Source organism: Labrus mixtus, chromosome 9, assembly GCF_963584025.1.
Source record: "Labrus mixtus chromosome 9, fLabMix1.1, whole genome shotgun sequence".
Taxonomy (NCBI): Eukaryota; Metazoa; Chordata; class Actinopteri; order Labriformes; family Labridae; genus Labrus; species Labrus mixtus.
The window spans coordinates 20,791,216-20,804,279 of NC_083620.1; the positions used below are offsets into that span (position 1 = coordinate 20,791,216).

The window sequence follows — 13,064 nt, forward strand, 5'->3', positions numbered from 1 at the left end:
TTTTTCAGACAGATTTTTACTTGAAAAAGCAAAAACAAAGTGAAATCAAACTTATAAAACAGTGTTATCACAAAACAACACAAAGGCAAAACGTTGAGTAGGCAACATGGTAACATGGTTGCAATCTGTACATGTCTGATGTGTTACCAGAAAACTGATATGAGAGTCTTATAGACGGCTACATGAGTTCATGCTTTCACTGACTCATCAAGTTAAAAAAAAAAAGAAGTAAACATAAAGTAGCATGACACATAGTACACTCAGATTAAAGCTTATAAAAACACATGAAACAACAATGTTGTTACTTACAACCAGAATAATCAATCCTACCAGACTAAACTCCATTTTCACATCTTATTTGAACATAGTGGCAGTGTTAGAGAGCTTTATAACAGTTTACACTCTATACAAAACAAAGACACAAGTGGCTATTAACAAGTAGGCTACTGCATGTTCTCATCCGACAACTGACACTCAGCACATTCAAACTTGTAGCTACAAATGAACAGTTATTCTCTTTAACTTATATACGCATGCACACACACTCACACCCAACACTGGAGCAATGGTCAGAAATGCTGCACAACCGGTGAATATAGTCGCGTTGCTTTCATAAACTATATATAAAAAATAAAAAAAAGGTTTAAGTTCAACAGTGTGATGATTCCACAAGAAATAATCAAAAATCCTGGCTCCCTTTGCAACAGAAAAACAACATCTTAACAGCAACAAAATCATGCAGAGCGTCTGAAAGGAGGTAGAGGACGATAGAAAAAAAAAAAGTACAAATATTTAGGAATGAATAAAGATAATTCTCTGACAAAACGTGGCTTTAAGTGAACTGCAGATTAGCGGCCGGTCATTTGGCCTGTGCAACACAAAATAGACATTACAACTGAATAAGCGTCATATCTGGAAGTTGGAATGTTTTAGTATAGCTTTACATATCGTTTAGCATCTTTGTCAATCAAGAATTCACTTTTAGAAACATCATATTGTTGACAACATTCAACACTCAGGTTAACACTTTGCAGCACCACACGTTTACAGAATAGCAACTCATGCGGGGAACACCTCCGGCCCTGTACACGGTGTGTAAAATGTGTCGTACAGTATGCAGCGCACCTTGTTCAAACCATGTGTTAGATTGCATCCGTGAGAACAGGACACTGGAAATGTGAATCTGTTGCGTGTGTGTGTGTGTGTTCGGCTGTGTGCCTTTAAGCGTGATTGTGGGTGAGGTTCAGGCCAGCGTTCCCCCAATGATGGAAGCGACAACAACTCCCAGAATTACACAGCATATAATAATCATTATTTTCTTCTGCACAGTGTTAGAAAATGTAGTTAAACAGTCATCCAAGGCAGCAATGGGAAAAGAGAAACATGTTTGTTAGTTTTACTGTTCGTGTTACAAAATAAATAACCAAATGAACAAAATGCAGTTAAGAGGAAAAGTAGATAAACACAAGGCATGGCAGAGAACATCCTTTTTATGCCTGTGATGACTTCACTGAGTTTGACTGTGAACTTCTCTAAATTCTCTTCCTTTTAAAACCAACAACAATATCACGTGCCTGCATTTTGTTCAACCCAGATCACACAATATTTTGAAAACTTACAGATGCAGACATTTGAATTGTATTCATGTTAAAGCCAGTATGTAATCTGAAGATGCCTCATTTTTGGTGCCACCTTGAGGCAGCTTCAAAGCGATTAATGTGTCAGACAGCCAAATATATGCAGCGAGCTGAAATCAGTCTATTCACTGATTGATTGACTTTTCTGTAACAATGCACACATTGCCTTTGAAGCATATTTAAGATGTAAAACATGTGGCGTTGGCGGTTAACATGAATAAATATCAGCAGGCAAACACATGCGAAGCTCTTCAACCGACTGTAGAACATGCACATTATGAAGGTAAGTGAATCAAAACACAAACACAAACATAATTGACTGGTCTCTAAATAGTTTTGAGATTTTGTTTAGAAAAAAAAACATTTAAAATTTTAAGTGCACAAAACATATTAGAGTGCCATCAGACTGGTTATTTATGCCAGCATTCTACTTTTAAAGCAGTCTCTGAGTGACCACAGAGATCTCCATACAGTACATTTAAGTGCTGAAATAACCCCGAGAGGGAGGCGCCGACTCCTGCCGCGTCTGCTCTGAAGGGATTTCTTTAAACCCTAACTGAGTCCAACTGAGAGGGCAATAATGAGGATAGTCAGACACACTGCTATACAACTTGATATCAGGATCACTTTCTGGATGGGAGGAAAGGGGAGGGAAACAAGAAGGAACAAAACGTCAGATAAGGATTCTATTGGGGGAGAATTAATAAGAAACATAAAAGAGGAAAAGGAAAGGAAAGAAGAGAAGAAAACTTTACTGTTGTTGACTGTTAGAGGGGAAAATAATCTGAAGAAGACCCTTGGAGATGTAGAACATTTCTACCTGTCAGTGCTGATTTAGATATTGACCAATAGGTGGCAGAGTTGTTCCATGGTACAATGAGCAATATGAAAAACAGTGATTAACAACCTCAATGTACTGCTGACCAGTTGTTGTTTTGGTATGTTTTTTTTTTTGTCAAAAGGCTTCATCTTCACTGTGTTCAGACAATTTTCTAATTTAAACTAAATGTCATTCAACTTCCTTGATTCTTTTCAAAACATAGTGATCCTGGAAACATCTTTTTTTCTTTTTCCTTTTCGTAGTTTTCTTTGAATTTTTATAGTGTGGAGTGAACACAGTCCATTCATTCTGAAACTTGTAGCTCAAACTTTTGAGTGTTACACATATTAGCCAGCAGCTCATTAGCTGAGTTTAGCTTATAGCTTTGCGTCGAAAACTATAAAACTGGGGGTAGCCTACAGCTAGCCTGTCTCTGTCCAAATGTAGATTACTAGCATCAACATCGCTCACAAGTTAACTTGTATTCAATCTGAAAGAAATACAAATAATTGTGTGTTTTTACAGGGGTTCACCATGTCTGTACTAACAAAACCAGAGTTTGTGTTTGTTCCTCTACCACTTGATGAGGCAAGGGTTTTAACATTTCAATAACCTATACATGTTTTATACTTTAAGCTAATTAGCATTTCTGTCCAGATGCTAAAGCTGGTTTGGGTTTCTGTGAGTCCTCTAGAGACAGCTTGTAGTTCATTGATCATTAAGTGTGTTGTTCATGGGTCTAATTTCTCAGCTAGATACAAATATGCAGATAGTTGTAGGCCTACTTCATTGACAACCTGGAAATTGCCGAAGTACATGTACCACCTGTGGTACACCACCTACCCTTGGTTGGAAGTCCCTGGTATAGAAGAGAGGACACACATGGTTCACATGCAGAATACATGACAGGTGGGCATGCATACACTGACAACAGTTACAGTTACACTCTGCCATATGCAGAACATACATGCAATGCGCTTCACTACTTCGTGTGATAGCACATTTTTGCACATGCACTGTTTTTTTTTGCATATGTGACTCACCCTTCGGGCTTTACTCTGGTATTTAACCGCCTTCTTAGTGTCTGATACTGCCCTCTCCACATAGTCTACTGAGTGCTCCACATTGTACTCTATGCGGTCTATCATTTCCCCCTGGGACAGGTTAGTAACAGAGGAGGAGTGTGGACGACATGCAGGCAGGAAAGAAGAGAGATGGGGCCAGATGTTGAGGTAGGAGGAGGCGTGGATACAGATGGAGAGGAGATGAGGGACAGGGGATGAATGATGGGTAAGCGAGAAGGAGAGAGAAGGGGCAAAGAAAGGGAGAAAAGGGGAAAAAAGAGAGATGATACGTTAGTTCACAGAATGTGTGTTTTTTGCATCTCACCCGTCTGCTTGACTTTTTGAACTTTTTGCATTTTGGGATTGTCTCCTTCGCCTGATCGACATGTTCCTGAGCCTCCTGCACACTGCGCTCGATGTTGTTCACCAGCTCACCCTGCACAAAAAAAAAATATTCTCGTTTGTTTTATTCATGCATGTATAACAGTGATGCCTATTTTCCTTCAAAGCTTCAAAGAATGTTTAATATTACAAATGTAGCATTATTGGCAATTATGGCATAAAAAAAGGGTATATAGGGTTAACACATGCAGTGCAATCACAATTAGAATAAAACATAAAGCAGAGGAAGGAATCACAGGTGAATTACCTTGGCTGTACTGGAAGGGCAGCGCCGTTTGCTCTTCTCTAAAGCTTGAAACAATGTGGTGAGGACAGAATTGTGTTGTGAAAGGGAAAAAAAGAGAGTGCATTTCTGAGAAAGGCTAAATTAACAAAAAGACTCAAATGACATGTTAAATGGTTTGTTGATCGGCTGATAAAGAAAGGGTTAGTTATTTAGATTATTACATTTAAAGCGTCATTACTGCTGCCTGACAAGATAATAAGAGTATACTCAGAAAAGGACATGGAAGCTATAAAGAATTAATCCCATTGTGCTGTCTTTGTTATTCATATCACTTTCATGCCACTATTTACATTCATATTTGTCATTCATCATATTTTCTATTTCTTGTGTTCAGATTCCCTGTTGCATAATTCAGATTGAGTATATCTGATGACTGAAACAGTTCATCTCTGTGGGGGTTCAGCTCACACACTTATACAGGCAGGGCCTGCAGATTGATATAAATGTAAAAACTTGACTACACTTAGAGAACTCCATTTAATGTCACAGATCACTGGATGAGTCAAGTACAACAAACAGTACATAAAGCATCTTTGTTCTTTTAGAGAATGTTTCTAACTCAGAAACGACAAACCTCTAATATTTTTTTAAACCACTTTGAACCTACAAAGCCGATCCCTGTGTCATTTTTTGTAATTTTATATTTAAATGCTCTTACAAAACAGCATATTAATGCTATGCTGTTTAGTTGCCAATTTGAGAGTCCCAGGTGTACCATGTTCCTTCCAGCTCATGAACATAGCGTAATAATCATGTAAAAAAAAAAAGGTCTTATGGCAGAAATCCCAGATACAGATTATCACCAAATTTCAATCAACTGATCCTTGAGCCAATAAATATGTGTGTCCCAAATCCTGTCTGGTTTTATTTAGTTATTTTGCAAACAGATAAGCAGATGGAGTCGAAAACACAAACTCCTTCCAACTCTGTTGGCATGGATAGACCAAAATCTAAACTAAGACACTCTGCAACTTGTATGTCATTACTAGAATTAAGAGACTGACACCTTCTGGAGATGCCACAGCTGTTGTGTGATTGCATCAATTACATTCTTAAAGCTTGTATGTCCTACGAGCCTGGGCAACTTTCTGAACCACTGAAAGAAGAAAATTAAGAACCTAGCAGCTGGAATTCTAACTTTACTTTTCTATCATGTTTTTTGAAAGATTGATCTTTAATTTATGACTACATTGAGCACCTGCTGGTTTGTTTTTAGATGCTTTGGGAATAGCCCAGAAACAAGACATTTTTAAGTTGATGGAGAAGATCAATGTTTTCACCTGGCTCTCCACCAGCATGGCCATGTCCATGAACATGTCGTGAAGCTCTCTGATGCTGTTTTCCAGCTTGATGATCTCATTGTGTCGAGTCTCGATCTCATTCATAGCTTGCTCTGTGATGTTGTCCATTATGATCTGTGGCGTGACAACAGAGCGGAAGTATTAATGAGGAGAATGACGAGATTTAAAATGTCATATTTGTTGTATCACTTACCCCAGACGTAAAGATGGCTGGGTTGTCACTCTCCAACATGCTCTCCAGCTCGTCATTTGTTGTGTTTCTCCCAGCTGGAAGTGTAAACACATGTTAACATCTGTAACAAACTGTAACGACCAGTCATCGTCTTTGGCAAGTCACACTGCAGTTGATGAAATCTACATTTGAAAACCCCTAATTAAAAAAATCTGCTCCTCCTTGAGGAGTCATTAAAGCAGGCTCCGTGTGCCATCCTTCTCACTAGCTCATTTTCTCTCTATCCATCTGTCTTCTGTCTATCCATATTTAAGACCAACATTATATGTTATATCAAAATAGCTGCTGCAGGGACCGCAAGTCAATGGATCTGGATCACAAGCTTGACATTTTAACTTAAGGTGCTTTGAATGTTAAGTAAGTGTGTTTCTGGATCGTTTGCAAAAAAAAACAAACAACAAAAAAAAAAACAAGTCATTAGTTGAACTCAACCTAAAACACAGGAATAGCCTTATAACACCACATGGATCTTCAGTCCTGTAAACACTGGCCAGCCCAAACACTGAAAGGCCTACAGAGCAAACACTATAGAGAGTAAACGTGAAATGGTCTGCTCCAGAGTTGAGACATTGTACAATAACCTAAAAACAAGCCTCCTTTAAAATGGGCCAGTTTTGAATATTATTCTCCCTCTAGATCCAGCTGCCAAACGGATTCACAGTAAATTAGGATATTAATATAAATCTATTGGAGATTCAATTTTAACCTGAGGCTAACATCAAATACTTTAGTATTAGTAGTACTCTGCCTCAGTAGATCTACAGTTTACAATGGACTTTGATCTGTTTTGAACCTGCCATGACAACCTCGTGCATTCCAGCATTTGTCAAACATCACCTCTTTCATTCTGTGCGTGACACGAGTGTCATTCACCTCCACAACCTTCTGAAGGAGGACACATGAATGCTTTGAATGTTTTTCTATCTATATGAGCACCAATCTACCTGTAAACTTGACTTTCTTGCCTGAGAAGAGACGCACAGTAAAACATGAAGGTAAGACCTTGCATTTTAAAAGAAGACTGGTGAGCTCACGTCACAACTCATGGCCTTAATGTGGAGGTCAAAGTGTCAAGTATTTCACACGAAAAGTTAAAGAAAAAACGAGCACACTCCAGGATGACGTAAAACGAGTAAAGAAAGGCAAAGATACATCTCTTTGAGAAGAGATTGTTTACTATTTTGCACTCATTGTACGACATGTTGAACAATGTTTTTGCTTTACGGAGCTCAAAGAAACTGAGGCCAACAGCTGTGTAGTTGGCAAGTCTAAGCTCTTGTGAGAAAGTCAATTTCAATTCCCTAAATGACTTAATATTACCAAATTGGTTATTTCTAACCCTCACTTATTTAGAAAAAAACAAATTCACAGCTAGGCTAGCTTTGTCAGATGTTGCACTTTTTGTCTCCATTGGACATCCAGCAATCATTAAGATTTAAGCCGCAGCTATAGAACTTCAACTCATGACATAATCAGTGTGTGTGTGTGTGTGTGTGTGTGAGTGTGTGTGTATCTGGTTGTGTTGTGCAATGTGTGGAGAGGACGGTTGCCTGGGGGCCTCAGTGGCTGAGTAGGTATGGTGACTGATGATGGTTTGAAGTCGGAAGCCAATGATTGCCTTCACGAACAGAATACTGATGAAGCTGCTTACTTTACATTTATTGGTGCATGAGTGCGCCCCATGTGTGCGCGTACATTTCTATTTGCATTAACTGGGCATATCTTGCCTAATCCAAACGCCATATCAAACCAGTGAATTTCATTAAGCTGTGGTCAAGTGGTCCTGCTCTTTCATTAAACTGCTTAAGAACCTGCTCAGGCCTTGCAATGACATTTTTCCATTTGACAAATGAGAGAATGAAGACAGCACACAAAGAGGATCTCGATTGCCTATTCTCCAGGCCTTTCTGATAATAAATACTTCCTCTATCATTAAGGCTAAAACTACAACATTAAAGGGGGTCAGAGTGTAAGTTGAAAGGACAGAAAGGAGGAAAAATGAGTCATGGATAATTGTGAAAAGAAAAAAAAAGAAGGCGCTACCCTACCCTATTTATCTCACTTCCTACACACACACACACACACACACACACACACACACACACACACACACACACACACACACACACACACGCACTGACAGCTCCGAGGGAGGCTCTTATTTGTTACCATGGAGACCCAAACCCTGAGAAGCCTAATATGAAGCCAAGGAGTTGCACTTCGCTCGTAGCATTCATGGTCTATTGAATCATTCATACTATGTTGCTACCAGTATCCGAATTATTTATTTTATATTGTTATGTAACACAAATGAAGTGAGATCTGAAATGAACAGAGGGGAAAAGGCAAACCATACTCATGAAGAGAGATAAAGGCGAGGGGTCTTTTTTTTCTTTACACGCTTCATTCCAATTTCACAGGAATAGGAAATGTTATCCGCACACAAACAGGTCAAGCTGTTTGTTATAGGAATGGATTTGTGTCGTCTAATTTCACCCCCCCGGCATTGTGGTGTGTGAGTGTCTGTGGGGGAAATAAAAAAATAGTAAAATGTCAAAGAGACCCTGCAATGCCTGTGACCAACACCCCCTCCGTGCTGCTGCCATCCTGCCTGTCTGCATATTAAGGCAAATCAATGTGTTGGGTTCTGCATGATCCTTCACTAACAGACTAGAAAACGGCAGAAATGAAACTGCCTTCAAACTGATAACAGTATGCATGCATGGAATGTTTTTTACTTGCTGGAGGAGTGACTGTGAGTTTTCCCTGGTCCTTTTTAAAACCACAAAATGGCACATGTTCATTTAAGTTTTTGTATGTATCAACAAACAAGATGTAACATGTTGATAAGTTACAGCTTTAATGCTGTTTCTAAGACAGTCTGCTGTTCCTTCTTTATTTTAGTCTTATGCTAAACTAAGCTAAGCTAAGCTAACAACCCCTTGGCTCAATCTTGAAGCTCCTGTGAAGAGTTTCTCCATAAAGCTGGTTATGAAACTGATTGACATTCATACAACTGTTCCTATTCAGCTAAAAGAAAACAAGACTATTTCTATTAAACATTTTTTCTGCAGCCCTTTCCACCAGGTTTATGTCTGTAGAGGTGATTAACAACATTTTCTTTACATGTTACACAACATTTTCTCAGTGAGTGGTGTTTTATACAGTTCAGAGACAGCAGGAGGATATTTGCAATGAACCCCAAGCTGCAAACAGTATCATAAATTCTCCAGGAATATGTGATGTGTCAAAGCTCTGACAGCTGTATCCTGAAGATAGTTTTCATTTTTTTAACCGAGTATGTTCACGCTAGAAGAAAGTAAATTTATTTAATTTTGACAGAAGATGTAAAATAATCTTTAAAAAAAGACAGTTTGATAGGGTTTCTTTGCAAATATATTTGTAATTTTTACTGGGCCCTATTTTTTTTTTTTTTACCATTCAAAGACTAGAAAACATGCAGTCGTCTTTTGAGTTACATGTTAACAACATGTCCCGATGTTGCTTCCCTGTAGCTTTCAACAGCAACAGGAAAGGAGAGTGTCAGCAGAGGAAACATCGATCCTCAGGACGGCAGAGCAGACTAGGTTTCACTCTGTGTGTGACACACTCTTATCGATCCGCACACAAATAAGTCACACAGGTTGGCACAACAGAAACACGGCTCTCCGGCTGCATAAAGGACTTGGATTGTGTTGGATCAGAGCACAACACTAAATCTCATTTAAAAGTTCAAATAAAGACCAAGAACTGGATTTCTCTCTCTGCCTTGTTCTCATTATTTCTCCTCTGTGCTGCTATTCCTCTATCTCCGTGCTCTCCCTGCATGTCTAATCCCTTCCTTGGCGACAGGTGATATCAGCCGAGGCCGCCTGTGACTTCACCTGCTGACAAAATCAAACCCAAATGGATCTGGAGGAGCCAAGAGTCAGGTGTGTGTGTGTGTGTTTGAATCCATTAGGATAGTTTGTCCTTTGATTAGCATCTGGAAGCACTTCATGTCGACACTGCTGTTCTTTTGACGGGACCACATGTAGCATAAAGTGGGTGGTGCTCACGCGTTCAGAATCTGCTGCATGTGTCCACTCTACACAGACAGATGGCCAGGAGAAATTACATCCATGCCGAGTGACATACAAAATAACTACCCCTGCTCTCCTATGCTATTAAATGAGTCATAGTGGCTTCTCTGCATGTATATATGTGTGTGTGTGTGTGTGTTAAAGTTTACAGAGCTACAGTGACTGTGAGGGGCAGCTGGCACCGTGCAGCCTGCCTGGGTGTAGAGGCTGTGTCAGGTCCAGGAGGCCAGGGCCTGCAGATAAAACCTGTCAAATCATATAACACAACCAGTGTGACAAGAGTGAGAGTGAGCTCAGATCCAGGCTGCAGCAGGCTGGCATGTGCCTGAATATGGGTGTGGGTGTTGGTGATGTATGTGTTTTGAAAAGTGTGAGGGTGGTTGTTTTGGTACTGTACAACAGACAAATGCAAAATAAAAATATGGAGGACGTGTACTGAAATGTCTCTCTAAACAAAACAAACACATTTCTGTTTTTTTGGAATTCATTTTGTGCTCAGTTTGGTGGATGACCGGCTCAGATGATGACGCTGGATATCTACCGGGTTTTATATTTTGCCGTCGCTTATTTTTGAGAGTTCGTGTAGAAGGTTTTCAACATTTGATCTGTTTCTGAGACATCTCTTCATGTTTTGGTCGTGTAGAAGGTTTTCAACATTTGTTTTTGCGTTCTATTTGAAATAAATGGATGCATTCAATACCATTTCGTCAGTCTGTGTTGGTGTTGAAGTTGCAGGTAAGCAGCTTGGTGTGGATATTACATATTTTCACCACTGAAGTTGAAACCTCTTTATTTCTAAATCAACAGCCTCAAAATCACCTCTTTAGCAGCACCTATGGCAACACATTGTAACTGCAGGAAACACTGGGTTGCTCTGGGGTTTCTGCTTTTCTTTGGATTTGGAAATTGCACTCATTTAAGACATTTCATAGTCTGAATAAGTTTCTCATTTTTTGTTTTTTTATAGTTATTATTTACCTGAAATGAAAAAAACATGGAACTTCAGACAAGTGACTTCTAATAGGGGGAGATGTGCCAGGAGATGCAGAAAAGTTACTGTGAAATGTGTGCAGTCAGTACAATGGGCAGAGGAGGGTTTATTCTACCAGGGGTACTCACTGATCTCCAGCTGTCTCTGGATGCGTCCCTTGCAGCGCTCCCTGTAGTCGGACTGGGTGGTGTTGTATTCTGACATTACCTCAACAAACTTACGGGAGAGCGTGGAGTGCTACAATAAAAGAAGAAAAAACATCACCTCATGGCAGCATCAGACACTGAACTTCATATCTAAAGAATAAAGGAACAACATTAACATGTGCCAGCATGTTTTGTCAGTGTCGCTGTGTCCTTATTCCAAACCTTATACTATTTCAAAGCCTGTTTTGAGTGAGCAGTGTGTTGACATTAGGCGTACTCAAAGCAGACATTGTCTGATTTCTAAATGTGCTGTGGAGGATTTTCCCACAATGCCCTGCTCAGGTGACATCATAGCAGACACAGCTTGGACAGATTTTGACAAACACAAAGGACATTTTTATAGAAAATTTAGCATTTTCTTGGTAAAAAAAACATTATCTTTAATGACTGTCCATGGGTACACATATTGTCTTAATATTGTCTAGTTTGCCACTAAAAGGCTCTTTCCTCTGCTGCTTCCTCTCCTGAACTGTACCTGTGTTTTGCGTATCCTCAGGTCAGCTGTTGACTTGTTCTGGCCTTCTTCATGCTCTATGGTTTGCTGTATACCTGGAAGACACAAAAAAGTAAAAGTGGTTTACGGGGAGACTACACAACATGAAAGTTAACACCAAGACTGACGTGCCATTGGTTTATCACTCAAACTAAGAAGTGTGAAACAATGGTAGTTTTCCGTGTCGTAACTGTCCCGGTGCTGAAAGAGTGAATCTGATGGCGGCACAAGCGGATGAGGTACAGGCAGGCTATCAAATATGATTTTATGAATGGGAGAAAAAGTGTGCTCAGAAAAGCTCATTACAATTCACCAAATACAGATTTAGATTCACAGGACTTATGCGAAGGCAACATTTTGACCTGACGCTACATTGAAGATAGAGATAGGAGGGTCAGTAGAAACACGAGGGTTCAATCTCAGGAGGGCATTATAAATCCTACCAACCTAGAGATCTGTTTCTGAGACATCTCTTCATGTTTTGGTAAATAACTGGTGGCAGCTGGGGGTCAGAATCTGCTAAAATAATGCCCGTGGAGACCATAAATATTACCATTCAATGAAATGGTTGTCAAATCAATTCATTTATTTTTCCAACACCACTGATGAAGAGGACCTGATCTATAGAAAACCATTGAAGCCACATGGGGATATTATTACAGAATGGGTAATGTAATACGTTGAGTATGCACATGTAAATAACAATACGTCTCTACACGGAACAAATATTATTTAATCACACGTAAAATGATTCACTCAAGTGGAGAGAGAACCATTGAGAGTGTGTTTGGACCTGGAAAAGAAGAAATGTATCAAAGTATAAATGACATGGTAACTGCTCTTGTTTGTCTTCTTCTTGAGGGACATTTTGAGAAGAGAAAAACCTTTTACCCTATAAGTTATTTTCTCTGAGCTTACTTACAGAGAGAAAATTATCACATCAGATTTTTTTTTTGTGGAGGAGCTGCTGCTGAGCATAATTAGTTAAATTAAAGGGGCTGTCAACGTAAGGCCATGTGAGGCACTCAATCAATTACTGAATTACACAGAGATGCTAGAGCCTGCTGATTTACATTCACATTTTTCTGTTGCTTAAGATGTGAGGAGAAAGCTGGTGCAGCTTTCAAAGGGTAAGGGACCTTTTTTTAAAAAAAAAGATTCACTTTTGGGCTTTTTGCCTTTAATCGAGGGGTCAGTGGACAGTGCTGGAAACCCCAGAGGAAAAACAATTGAGAGTTTTCTGTAGTTAAGACAAACGGGCGAAACAGACCTGAGGAAGAGAATATGTTTACCGACGATGTATCCAGGTAATTGACATGACGTTTTTATCACAACAGCCCCTACAGCAACAGTACTGCAGCTTTCAGTTGCACTTCACACTTTCTTATGTAGCAATCTTTGACGTAAAGCATCCGGCGTTCCCACGGCAACGATTAGCATGTCTGACATGGCACGTCCTGTTACAACTATCAAATGAAGAATTTCTCTGGCTATGTTCTGTTGGAAATATTTGAGGCAATGTAAGTACTCAACAACAAAATGTATATAAA

At 39.5% G+C, this 13,064-nt stretch overlaps 1 protein-coding gene across 3 annotated transcripts in view; it reads right to left on the minus strand.

The window, feature by feature from the left end:
• Window positions 1-175: 175 nt before the first annotated feature.
• LOC132980601 (syntaxin-1A-like) overlaps window positions 176-13,064 on the minus strand; it is a 56,549-nt gene continuing 43,660 nt past the window's right edge. The window contains exons 5-10 of one of the 3 annotated variants that reach the window (XM_061046819.1): window positions 11,497-11,570; window positions 10,944-11,052; window positions 5,704-5,777; window positions 5,490-5,624; window positions 3,847-3,957; window positions 176-2,267 (exon numbers count right to left, since the gene is read on the minus strand). In XM_061046819.1, the coding sequence (XP_060902802.1) occupies window positions 2,190-2,267; window positions 3,847-3,957; window positions 5,490-5,624; window positions 5,704-5,777; window positions 10,944-11,052; window positions 11,497-11,570 (581 nt within the window). In that variant the 3' untranslated portion in view covers window positions 176-2,189. Of the gene's footprint in view, window positions 2,268-3,500; window positions 3,612-3,846; window positions 3,958-5,489; window positions 5,625-5,703; window positions 5,778-10,943; window positions 11,053-11,496; window positions 11,571-13,064 lie in introns of all 3 variants that reach the window. The other 2 variants (XM_061046820.1, XM_061046818.1) reach the window with 2 other exon arrangements.